General features: G+C 37.8%; 2 protein-coding genes across 2 annotated transcripts; both read left to right on the top strand.

Annotated features, from left to right (window-relative positions):
• Positions 1–1,099: 1,099 nt before the first annotated feature.
• On the top strand, positions 1,100–8,215 carry LOC129893861 (ABC transporter B family member 19-like). Its single transcript, XM_055969281.1, has 11 exons — positions 1,100–1,272; positions 1,455–1,925; positions 2,281–2,713; positions 2,900–2,954; positions 3,048–3,223; positions 3,761–3,925; positions 4,268–4,563; positions 4,833–5,149; positions 5,260–5,483; positions 5,641–7,569; positions 7,667–8,215. The coding sequence occupies exons 1-11, from the start codon at positions 1,100–1,102 to the stop codon at positions 8,012–8,014; spliced, it is 4,587 nt and encodes a 1,528-aa protein (XP_055825256.1). The 3' UTR covers positions 8,015–8,215.
• Positions 8,216–8,752: 537 nt separating this feature from the next.
• LOC129895516 (uncharacterized) lies at positions 8,753–11,918 on the top strand. Its single transcript, XM_055971238.1, has 5 exons — positions 8,753–8,904; positions 9,403–10,077; positions 10,542–10,742; positions 10,908–10,999; positions 11,103–11,918. Exons 2-5 carry the CDS (start codon positions 9,430–9,432, stop codon positions 11,716–11,718), a joined length of 1,557 nt encoding a protein of 518 aa, XP_055827213.1. The 5' UTR covers positions 8,753–8,904; positions 9,403–9,429; the 3' UTR covers positions 11,719–11,918.
• The last annotated feature ends 1,272 nt before the right edge of the window (positions 11,919–13,190 follow it).

Below are 13,190 nucleotides of genomic sequence, written 5' to 3'. Positions count from 1 at the left end.
GTTGAGGGAATATCTTAAAATTATGTTTGTCTTCATGCTAAAGCCTATATCACCTTGTCCAAATTTGTATTTGTCTTCATTACTGGCAGTCAGTTTCAGTGAATTTCTTGAATCCTTGTTGCATAAATTAATAAGAGCCGCTACTTGTAAACCATCGCTTCGGAGTTATTGAAGGGTGTTTTTGAATGATTTAACATTTGTTTTCTTGTGATTTGATAATTTCTATGTACAGTACAATTTAGTCAGCGAGGCAACAATTACGCGTCTAATTTTGAAAGAAAAAACAACTTATTTACAGTATATTTACATTTATATCATATTTGTTATGAGCAGTTTCGTGTCGGAATACAATTTGTTTTATCGTTTGATTGGAAGATGCCGAAAGCCTACCCAATAAATGCATGATATGTGTTTCACAAGACTTCTATCGGGTTGTCTTTAAAAGAATTAATCGATGTATATATATGTGTGCGCGCATGCACGTGCGTAAAATTCAAGAAAAATTAGGGCGGTGGTCAGTTTAACACCTATTGTTGAAGAATTGTATTGTTTACAAGTCAAAAATTACTTTTCAATTTTCATGCATTATATTTAAATGTTGAATATCTTTAGCAAAATTTTAGGCTTCGCCAGTGCGACTTCACCAAATAAACATCTGCCCATTGTCAAGAGCACAAATCATTCTCATGCCGGCTGGTCAGCATATACTATGAACTAAAAGCCGGCCTACCAAATGTCACTAACTAAAACTAAGTTTGCTAGCTATATAACATCTTTACTTTTTTCTTCTCTATATAGATTATGAGAGCAGTCAACAGTCATCAGTTTTATTTATAATAAAATGATGATTGGTCAATCATAATATTGTTTTGAGTCATTTATTTTTACAAAATATTGACAAACACAAAGGCATTAACCAGTTACTATTTGTCTTGGAGAAACCAGAAGGCATTTTAATAAGCATATTCATCCTAGGAGCAACTGCTAAAAGAGCTGTAAATTATACCCTTTTATGTTCATATTTGTCTCTGTCTACCATTCTATAACTTAAACAGGAACCACAATCAAAAAAGTTTCATCATCAACAACAATATTCCAAATGGCTCATTCCGAGTTTTCGTCTTCCACGACTAGGCAGAGACGACATACTACACCAGTGGTGATGTCACAGCAACCCTCCACATCATTTTCAATGTCAATGTCTACCTCCCACAACTTCAACCGTGTGCGCAATCCCACCCCTGCTAGTCCTTTTGCCTCTGATAGTGACAGGTCAGTCGAATCCCCTTCGACAGAAAGGCAATGCAAATAGGCTAAAAACAAGTTTTTTTTTTGGTATGCATTAGATTATTGATTGGAGAAGTGCTACAGGATGGAATGTCATGTGTGGTGCTTTTGTATTTCTTGTTTTTGGAATCACTTTGTTAAAAATTCTAAATCCACCACTGTGACAGGTCATGGCAAGGGGAACTTTCTTGGCAGTTTGATCCAACCGGGTGGCGTGATAATCGTGACCTTAGTGCAGCACTAAGTCCATGGACAGCAACTGATACTTCTTTCACTTCAGCAGCAAATGGCAGTAGGATTTTCAGGAGATCAGCTAACGATTATTACTTATCGAGAACTACTGATGGCGGTTTTCATAACTTCATTAATCCATCTTACGATCATTCTTATTCTGGCATGCAGCCGTCTGGAAGACCTGAGCTTCAAAGTTTTGATTCCAGGGCTAATGAGAATTCTTATACCTCAAGGAATCATGTCTCCCGTGAATATAAGGGCAAGCCCTGGAAATCTCCAAGATTGACAACTATCACAGAAGGGACTAGTGCTGGAAAAAGTGGTCCTTTGGCTGTGAAAGACGAGCTCCAGTCGATAGATTATGACAGAATAGAAGATTTTGAAAGGCAAGTCCAGGTTGACGGGTGAGATACCGACCCATGTCATCAATGATACTGTTAAATTGCGTGACCATAAAAGCTAAAACTGTTAGAGAGAACAAACTTTTAATTACTTAATTATATTATGCCTTCAACATGCCCCTCACGTGCGGGCCTGGTTCTTTTTGAACTTGGCTAAGCACGTGGAAATTCTTTTGATAACAGTTAGACTCAAACATAAGACATCTATATGCTATGATATATGCTGAATTGTGTGAACATCTACTTTGAATTTACTTCATTATATTATTTCTTCAGCAAACACAACAGTCCAAAATGGTTTCGCAGTATCAATTTGCATGTACACAGATTATACTAATCATGTTAAATTATATTGCAGGTCAAATGCTCATAATCATGGCATCTTAAGAGTTCATCATGGACACGTCAATCAGATGGGACATAGCTTCAACACCGATACATCAGATTGTGACGTGAAATGTGTTGATCATGTTTATGAGGAACAGAGCCACCATGTTCAACATTTTAGACAATCAAATCTCCACCTGTATGAAAATGATTTGTACGATGATACTGACAAGAATCATGCAGTACATGATGAAGAAGATGACACAGCAGCTCCTAAGCCAGTTGGGTTACTAAGCTTGTTCAAATACTCAACCAAGTTGGATATAGTACTACTGCTGTTGGGTTGTATTGGGGCTCTAATAAATGGAGGATCTCTTCCTTGGTATTCTTATCTTTTTGGTAACTTTGTAAACAAAATTGCCCTGGAGAAAGACAAAGACCAGATGATGAAGGATGTGGGAATGGTAATATATACTTCGAATTTTATTGTATGCTCCAAAAGCTCTCATTTAATAAGCCCTTACCCTTCCATCTCACTAGCAGTAAAAAGAGAAAAATTAATGAATACTACTATCCTAAGTAAATGTAATTGCCTATAAATTGAAATTCTTAATCTCAACGAGATTTATAACAGTTGATACAACCTTCAGGTGTGTGTGCTAATGATTGGACTATCAGCAATAGTCATGGTTGGAGCATACTTAGGTAATTTAGACATTTTTATTCTCATCTTAGTCTGGATTGTTGAGTTTGAAAGAGAACAATCACAGTTGACACTTTATCATCTTATTATGCCAGAGACAACTTGTTGGAGATTGGTGGGAGAAAGATCAGCTCACAGAATAAGAACCAAGTATCTAAGAGCTGTTTTGCGACAAGACATAGGATTTTTTGACACAGAACTGAATACTGGTGAAATTATGCATGGAATTTCGAGTGATGTAGCACAAATCCAAGAAGTAATGGGAGAAAAGGTACATTTTTTGCTCATTACTATCTGATAAGTTTCACTTTTATAGTGAAATAAGCTGTGTGTTAGCATCCGTACTATACAACAGCTAAAACTAGTTCAAAGAAAACCTACACCAAATGCCAGCTGGATTTTAAAAATTGGTGAGTAGCAGATAAAGAATTCTGTTCACATCACAGCATATAAATTAGTAGGTTGCCCAGACAAGAAATTGTCACTCATTCCTAAGCCGAAAGACAACTCATAGCACCCAAAACAAGTCAAGTCACTGTGTTCTCTGTGAGTCCTAATAGCCTTGGGCCATCACACATGTGGAAATTGATTCGTTGTAATAAATACATGCAAGATGATCAATATTGCCACATTATGTTTTAAAATAATGATCAGTTATCTTTGCTTACTATGATTTAGAATGTTCTTTAGACAGTTGTAATTTGGTCCGGTATCATATTCAGTTTAATGTCTTCTTCTCAAAATAGGGATGTCGGCATTATGCATACAACTGTCTCTGTGATCCTGTTTAATTTTGTTCCTCATGCAGATGGCACATTTTGTTCACCACATCTTCACTTTCATCAATGGCTATGCAGTTGGTTTTAGAAGATCATGGAAGGTTTCCCTGGCAGTTTTTGCAGTAACACCACTGTCAATGTTATGTGGTCTTGCTTACAAAGCCATCTATGTTGGCCTCACACTGAAAGAAGAGGTGAGAGGCATGCAATGCAACTCAACATAGTTCCTTCTGTCCCAATTTATATGACAATCTTTTCATTTCGACAGTCCTAAACTGTTTCCCAGCATTCTATTGAAATTTATTTCATAAAACCTTTACAAGTTTCCAGAATCAACTATAACTAATGTGACATTTTCTCTGTCAAACTAAACATTTCCTTGTTATTTTAATATACTTTCTTCCAGTATTATTTCTGTAATAAATGCATCAAAACGTCGTTCCTAGTCAAATAGTTTCACAAAGAAATATAAGTTAGTATTTCTCTACTTAGTTCAGTTTAAACTGCATACTGAGTTTTGTTGTTCTTTTGTAAAGGAATCTTACAGAAAAGCTGGAAGCATTGCAGAGCAAGCAATAAGTTCAATTAGGACCGTAACTGCTTTTGTAGCAGAGGACTATTTAGATGCAAAATATGTGGAATCTCTGCAGAAATCGGGGCGTTTGGGGGCAAAGGTTGGATTTGCTAAAGGAGCAGGAATTGGAGTTATTTATTTAGTTACTTATGCGACATGGGCATTGGCTTTCTGGTACGGTTCAATCCTTGTAGCAAAGGGAGAGCTTTCGGGTGGGGCAGCGATTGCTTGTTTCTTTGGTGTAAATGTAGGAGGCAGGTAAATAATCTATCCTTTTTCCCTGTATCTGCCCTCAACCAGAAGAAGATTTAATTAACTAATCAACTTAGATTAAATAAATGAAATTTGAGTACCATAAAAGTAAACTTTCAAGGAAGCAAACATTTAACAGTCTCATCAAGAATTCAGCTTATTGAAAACTATTCTGTTATAGGGAAATCATAATAATTTAACGTAAACAGAACCAAAATTTTCCCATTGGCAACATATCTAGTTTGGCTTAAGTAAGCATATGTTGATTTTTGCAGGGGATTGGCTCTATCCCTATCTTATTTTGCTCAGTTTGCACAAGGGACTGTTGCAGCTACCAGGGTATTTGAAGTTATAGACAGGGTGCCAGAGATAGATCCCTACAGTCCAGAGGGAAGGAGGTTGTCAACTATAAGAGGGAAGATTGAATTTAAATGTGTTGGCTTTTCATATCCGGCTCGTCCAACTGTCCATATTCTCCAGTCTCTTAACTTAGTTGTTCCAGCTTCTAGGACATTGGCATTAGTGGGCATCAGTGGAGGTGGAAAGTCAACAATTTTTGCTCTTATAGAAAGGTTTTATGATCCTTTTCAGGGTAAGCATATGAATTTTTCTTATATGAAAACTATACCTGTGGAATGAACATTGTGGATGTTGGAGGAGAGATATTTATAAATGATAAAACAAATTACATATATCTGGCAGGTCTTATTACCTTGGATGGTCATGATATAAAAACATTGCAAGTAAAGTGGCTGAGGACTCAGATAGGTATGGTTGGTCAAGAACCAGTACTATTTGGGACAAGCATACTTGAAAATGTGATGATGGGACAAGAAAATGCTACGAAGAAAGAGGCTATGGCTGCTTGCATTGCGGCGAATGCTCACAGCTTTATCTCAAGACTTCCAGAAGGCTATGATACACAGGTGCAGTATATGGATTATCAGTTGCATTTTCAACCTTTCATTACAATATAACAAGATAGCCTTAATGTATTGCATTATTCCAAAGTATAGATCTAACGAGATAACCAAATGCATATTAAAAGGGTGCTGGTACTACTAAACTTATGTACCTGTACAGGTTGGAGACCGAGGAACCCAACTCTCTGGAGGACAAAAGCAGCGGATTGCTCTTGCTCGAGCAATGATTAAAGACCCAAAAATTCTTCTTTTAGACGAGCCAACAAGTGCCTTAGACCCCGAGGCAGAAGCCATTGTACAACAGGCCATTGACAAGATCTCCAAGGACAGAACCACGTTAGTGATTGCCCATAGGTTAGCAACAGTAAGAAATGCTCACACAATAGTCGTTCTTGATCGTGGTTCAGTTGTTGAGACAGGTAACCATGACCAGCTAATGGAAAAGGCTGGGTCATATTTTGGCCTCATCAAGCTTGCTTCAGAAGCAGTCCCAAAACCTATGTCAAATCAGGGAACTGTTCCAAAGGAAAAGGAATTCTCTGCCTATGAGAAATCAAATTATGATGTGGCCAGGGTAAAAGGTATATATGAAATCTCAAGATCAAAGTACCTAGAATCTATGCAAGAAGGAAGCCACAGAGAAGAGGAAGAAGGAGAGCAAGCAAAGATGAAGAACTATCGTCTCTCAGAATTATGGAACCTGCAGCGACCGGAGCTGATAGTGCTATTAGTAGGGCTAATTATGGGTATGTTTGCAGGTGCAATTCTTTCCCTCTATCCATTAGTTCTAGGGCAAGCACTTAAAGTATACTTTTATACAGACATGTCAAGATTGAAAAGGGAAGTTGGATACCTCTGCTTGATACTAGTTGGTCTTGGATTTGGATGTATATTCGCTATGGTAGGCCAGCAAGGCTTCTGTGGTTGGGCTGGTACCAAGCTCACCATGAGAGTTAGAAGTTTCTTGTTTAAATCTATACTCAAACAAGAACCTGGTTGGTTTGATCTTGACGAGAATTCCACTGGAGTTCTAGTGTCAAGGCTTTCTGTTGATTGTGTTAGCTTCAGGTCTGTTCTTGGTGATAGGTTCTCTGTCCTGCTTATGGGCCTGAGCTCAGCAGCTGTTGGACTCGGAGTGTCGTTCAAACTTGAATGGAGACTAGCTCTTTTGGCCACTTCTGTCACACCATTTACTCTAGGAGCAAGCTACCTCACTTTGATTATAAATGTAGGAGGGAAACTAGACAACAGCTCTTATGCTAAAGCAAGCAGTATAGCTGCAGGTGCTGTATCAAATATAAGAACTGTGGCAACATTCTCAACTCAGGAGCAAATAGTTAAATCATTTGAACAAGCTTTATCTGAGCCCAAGCGAACATCAGTCAGAAGGTCACATATGCTTGGTCTAGCACTAGGCCTTTCTCAAGGTGTAATGTATGGAGCATATACCCTGACTCTATGGTTTGGTGCATACTTGGTAAAGCAAGGATTTACCAATTTCGGCGATGTATATAAGATTTTCCTAATACTTGTACTAAGCTCATTTGCTGTGGGACAACTTGCTGGCCTTGCCCCAGATACATCTATGGCTTCAACTGTAATACCCGATGTTCTTGCTATCATTAATCGTAGGCCTTCAATAGGCACTGATCATCTGAAAGGAAAAAAGATTGAGATATCAAAGCCATTTGATATAGAATTTAAGATGGTCACATTTGCATATCCATCAAGGCCAGATGTCATAGTGTTAAGAAACTTTACTCTTAAGATCAGAGGTGGGACAATGGTAGCATTGATTGGAGCAAGTGGATCTGGAAAGTCAACCGTAATATGGATGATACAGAGGTTTTACGACCCAACACAAGGGAGAGTACTAATGGAAGGGGTTGATCTGAGGGAGCTAAATTTGAAGTGGTTGAGAAGGCAGATAGCCCTGGTCAGTCAAGAGCCGGCCCTATTCTCTGGCACCATTAGAGAGAATATTGCATTTGGCAAACCTAATGCTTCATGGGCTGAAATTGAAGAAGCAGCAAAGGAAGCTCACATTCATAAGTTTATCAGTGGACTTCCTCAAGGGTATGAAACAGAGGTAAGCCTCTCAATTACGACATATATTTTTTATTTCAATAAGGTGGCATGACTTGACTAATCTCTAGAGTTTGGCATTGCTGATGACTATGTCACAGGTCGGTCAGAGTGGAGTTCAGTTATCAGGTGGCCAGAAACAGAGGATAGCAATTGCAAGAGCCATACTCAAGAAATCAAAGTTGCTCCTATTGGATGAAGCTAGCAGTGCATTGGACTTGGAATCAGAGAAGCATGTTCAAGATGCACTTAGGAAGATTTCCAAGAGGGCTACCACAGTTGTGGTAGCTCATCGGCTTTCCACAATTAGAGAAGCCAGTGTGATTGCTGTTGTGAAGGATGGTACAATAGCAGAATATGGAAGTCATGACAAACTCATGGCTTCCCATCTTGATGGTCTATATGCTAACTTAGTTCGGGCAGAAACAGAAGCGTTGGCATTTTCTTGAACCTGATTATGAATGTCGGAAACTCATCAGGATATTGTCCTTATGAATTACTTCATTATATTAATGCAAAAATAAAGTGCATATATAGTAATCTTGGAAGAAAATGTAAATTAACACTAGCAGTTTAGCAAAACGTTTACTATGAACAAGAATCAAGTTTGGCTTTTGGAATGTTCTTGATTCTTGAAGAGAGTGACTGAATCGCACACACAGTACTTATCATCTAGTATGCAAAACAGAAATCAATCGTCTTTTAAGAAAGGAATAGTCTATGGTGGGAGGTAGCGCGTAATTAGTCAAGCTACACACAAACTTATCCTGATACCATGGTTATTACAAAAAAAAGAAAAATCTATAAGCTGAAGCTTAGATATAAAAGTAATTACATATGTCGTTTTCGACAGTCCTACATACAACTGCAAAATCAAAATCCAAACTATTCTTACCTCTCCAAATGGCTACACCTCCTCTTCCTGGAAATGGCCCTGCTACCAACACAACATCCAGAGCAAACTGACCAGATTACCCTTGAAAGTCCAAATACATAATATTCATGATGGGGATATAAATGTCATTTGAAGTCACACCAGATAATGGAATGGCCCCCATAGAACTGTGGAATAGGACCAGAAAGATGGCGTCTTAGCTTAGAAGCCAAGTAAACCTGAATGAATACGTACCTGCAATGGAAATATATATATAAAAATTTGCCTCTTGGCTTGTCTTCCACATGCCGGATTCCGATCGCCGGTTCTTCTCCTTCTTCAGTCTTTCTATATGTTCCCCATACAACTGGAGTGCTTGAAAGCCTAAAGTAGAGGTCTTATATGACATTGCAAGTAAATTGTGTTAAGTTTATGCCTTGTGTTCCTCATACTTTACATACATAGGTAAGAACAATAGAACACTTGAGCATAGTGCAATTTATGTTCTATTAAGAAATATGGCATTCCATATGTTCCATTTTACGTGACATTCTTTACTGTTTCAGTCTGTTCAAGAAAAAAAACGATAACTTTCTATTTTTGGAAACCGTTTTTACTTTGGACTTTCCATTTTGTCCTTCATGACATGCTCTTAGCCACAGAAATGCAATGAATCGGTTTAGACCACAAGTTATACTTTTGGTATGTGCAACATTTTTCTTTATTTAACTCCGTGACGAGTCAAACAGATAAACGCTGCTATATAAAATAAAATGGAAGGAATATTAGATATTGCAAGGATTAATATATTGGTATTAGATATGTAAGGATTAATGAATGAATGAATTTTTCTGGGGACAGCTAGTGACTTAAGAAACCACAGTAATGCCTATCTCATTTTCCATAGGATCATCTTGATGGTTTTCGGATTATTTTAATTTAGTTAACTTGCATTATCTTAAGTTTTAGCGTAACTGGGAGCAAAACAAAATGGCAGCCCTCGTTCCAGGAGTACTGATTAAGCTTCTCCAGAGTATGAATTCCAATAAAAAAGTTCGCGGGGAATATAGATCGATCCTTTTACAAGTCATCAGCATTGTCCCTGCTTTGAATGGATCAGAACTATGGCCAAACCACGGTTTCTTTATTAAAGTCTCGGATTCTTCTCATTCGACATATGTTACGTTATCTAAAGAGGAGAATGAGCTCATATTGAACAACAAATTGCAACTTGGCCAGTTCTTTTATGTTGAAAGAATGGAACCTGGAACTCCAGTTCCAGTTTTAGTAGGGGTGAGGCCACTTCCAGGGCGACATCCATTTGTAGGTAACCCAAAGGATTTAATGCAAATGTTGGAACCGTCTGAGGTCACTGTTCGAAATGATCAGGAAGATGTTACTGGTTCGAAGTTTAATGAATCGCCTGAATTGAACAAAGAGAACTCAAAGAACAAATTTGTTATCAAAGAGCAAAAAATGGTTGTTGCTTCCAGGTACATGCGAGGAGTATTAACCTCTTACACAAAGATTGGAGGGCTTGATCAAGGTACTGGTGTGAAAGCCATTGAGAATGAGAGTAGTGGAGCTGCTAAAAAGGCCATACCTCTGAAAGAGAAACAACGCGAGCTTAAAGGTCAGGTATGACTCTGCAGCACAGATTATTCGTTTGTGAAACTCATTAGTAGTTCATATCCAAGTATTACTATCAGATTTTCCACACTTTTTTCTCTCCATTTATTCTTTGGCTATAAATATGTGATTGTCATGTTTTCCAAGGTCCAATGAAGATATTTATGTAAATTATTAGTAAGCCCTAATATATACCGTGGGAATTAAAATTCTGCAATTCTTTCAATAACACTTCTATAAAAGGGAGGGGGGGGGGGGGGGAAATGCTATATGCATGCTTCTCTGGAAACAATTTTCATGCCTTTCCAAACTTTCCAAAATGTTGTTCTGAACAACAGCACATTTAAAAGGCGCTCACTGGTTAAAAAGGAAAACAGTAGGTACTTGGACATGAATATATTCAGGGAAGGTTCTATTGAATCTGAATTCTCTTCTGAGCTTGCTGAGAAAAATTTCTTCTCGGTTGATTTCAGACACGGTCTTCAACTCCTTCACGCAGTCACTCTGATCCAATTGTGATAAACTCAGGCATAAATAAGCATTTGAAAACTCCAAGATTCTCAACATTGAAACTCACAAGAAGCAAACAAGAAAGTGTCAGAGAAAATAGTCAATCCTCAGAAGCGTACATGCCCTGGTCCTCGCTACCAACCAGCCTTGCAAAGCCTGGGAAGGTATATTTGATTCTTTAGAAATCATTTGAATAGTCCAATATGCGACTGTTTTGTTAATATCAACACCCCATTATGAAAAATAATAGTTGAATGACATGGAGCACTAATTAGAGAGGAAAAATGAATCAAGTATATTATTAATCTCATTCTTGTCCATATAAAAAGGGGATACTTAGGAGGGGATTATTAGCTTCTTTAGTAGAAGCAGAAGCTCAAGAAGAAGCAAAGGAAGCAGCAAAACTTCTTCATTGCCTCAGGTACTATCTTGGAATCAGAATTATGTGTAAGGCCTCAATTGGATATTCATCTGGTTCTTCATTTTTGATTCTTTCTTTCATTTCATCTCTCTCTCTTTTCCAGAATGTTTGCTGAACTGTGCACCTCGGCATCACCAGAATGTCCCTATCTCTCTCTCTCCAAATTTTTCAAGCTCAACGATCTCATTGAACTACCCAGTACTGCTAAAACAAAAGAGCTAACCCCAGATAATTTTGCTACTAAATTATCTGCTCAAGAGAAGGTGAAAGAAGGGAAGATGACATGTTTCTTGAATGGTAAAACTACAAGCAAGTCTTTGAAGCCTTCTATGGAACTTTCTGGAGCTGAAAAGCTAGAGTGGGCAAGAGGAGACGGTTCCAAAGACATCGTGGAACTACGAGAGCTTCTGTTAAATGAAATACAGTCTTGGTTTCTCAAATTCTTGGAGGGAGCAATTGACGTTGGCTTTTGGCAGAACAAGCAGGAACAAAAAACGAAAGCAAGTGTACCACGCCAAACGGAGTCAAAAAACCAAATAGCTTTCACATTATCACAGCTTAAGCATGCAAATGAATGGTTGGACAAGGTAAGGAGTACCCTAAGCTCAGACGAAAACAATTTGGTCGAGAGAGTTGATAGATTGAAGCAAAAACTCTACACCTGTTTACTTCTTTACGTGGATTCAGCCGCTTCAGCTCTTGGAAAGCCGACCTCATAGCCAATAATTTCATGGAAATGGACCAGAGTTCCTAAGATGTTTTCTTCATATTCTATTTATATAAACATTATGCAAGAAGCTATTTAAAGGTCACTTAAAAGTGGTCAATCAGCTGATGTTCATAATTCTGTATCTAATTATTTCATGTATTTTTTTTAAAAAACTGTCTGCTACAATAAATCAATGATGACTTACCTGCATTGCTGTTAATATTTGAATGCCATTATTGGCGGGGGTTTAAGATGGAGGGCAAGGGCACATGCAAAATTCTCAGAGGATTGAAATCTGAGTAACCCAGCATGTGCCCTGCTTCTCCAACTTAAATAACCCGTCATCTACAATTCATTGATTTTGAGCACACCTCGACTAATCCACCTGGTACCTGCTACATTCTGTGGTTAAATAAGTCATTGCCCAAGGAATATGGATGATCAAAAAAGGGTATGTATGCCTGTATATATATAACACTAAGCTGTTCAACAAAATGTGTCCTACTAAGAATTCTTGGCAGTACTTTTTGGGTTAGATTGGTAGTTGATCTTGTGTTTTTTACTTTGCAAATTGTTGTGCTTTTCTAATACAGAAAAGGCCAAGCAAAAGGGTGTTTTTTGCTTTGGTGACTGTTGAAGTTTGGCAGCCAAAAAGGAATAAAGTTGGATGTCTACTATTTCAGGGAGGAGGAGATACTCTACCAAATGCAACCTAAATATTACAAAGACAGGCCACCCATCCATTGGCTTATCAAATAGTATTCAAATTTGAACTGAGTTACATATAAAACATTCACCACCCAAGATTTCTGCCGATTTGCTATTTAGTTGAAAGAATGAAACTTTGCCTACGAAAGTTTTGTTGTTAGTTAACTTCTTGTTAGACATGATCAAAATATTAGACATTCCATGCCCTCGGAGATGCTTTGTTGAGTTGGGTCATGACATAGGGGCGGAAGGGGTTCATCTTGACCCCAATAAATTGGATTGAAATGTCTTTCCTGTTAAAGCCTTGGGTGGCCTATGCCTTCTTGAAACATGACACATCATAAATAGTCTAATTTGAATATTCTTTCTACCTTCACAAAACTTCTTGTGCCGTTATGATAGTTTTGTCTTGCTCTTAAGCTATAGCCTATAAATTCAAGTGTGACTATCCTCTTTTTATTCTTAAGCTATGAATCCAAGTGTGAATATTCTTTTTAAGTCTCACATGCTCTTTTTGATAGGGAGCAGGGTGAGCAATTATGTTCGTGTTGGCAACCCCTCTTGGCCGTCCAGACCAAAGAAAATAGAAAACATTACTATTTGTCGCATACCTTAGTTCTATGCTGACCAAATAGAATAAAACAAAACTTCTATCGTTGAATTGTTGTTTATCTATTCAGTTTGATGTCGCAGTAATTTACATCATATTGTTCTTCGACATCGATGTGATTTCTAAACTTTATGCTATCCACATTGTCATTAATATTAGTGTTA

Source organism: Solanum dulcamara, chromosome 7 (genome assembly GCF_947179165.1).
Source record: "Solanum dulcamara chromosome 7, daSolDulc1.2, whole genome shotgun sequence".
NCBI classification, from domain to species: Eukaryota; Viridiplantae; Streptophyta; class Magnoliopsida; order Solanales; family Solanaceae; genus Solanum; species Solanum dulcamara.
Note: the sequence above shows the minus strand (reverse complement) of the source record. Positions and strands in the feature narration are given on the sequence as shown.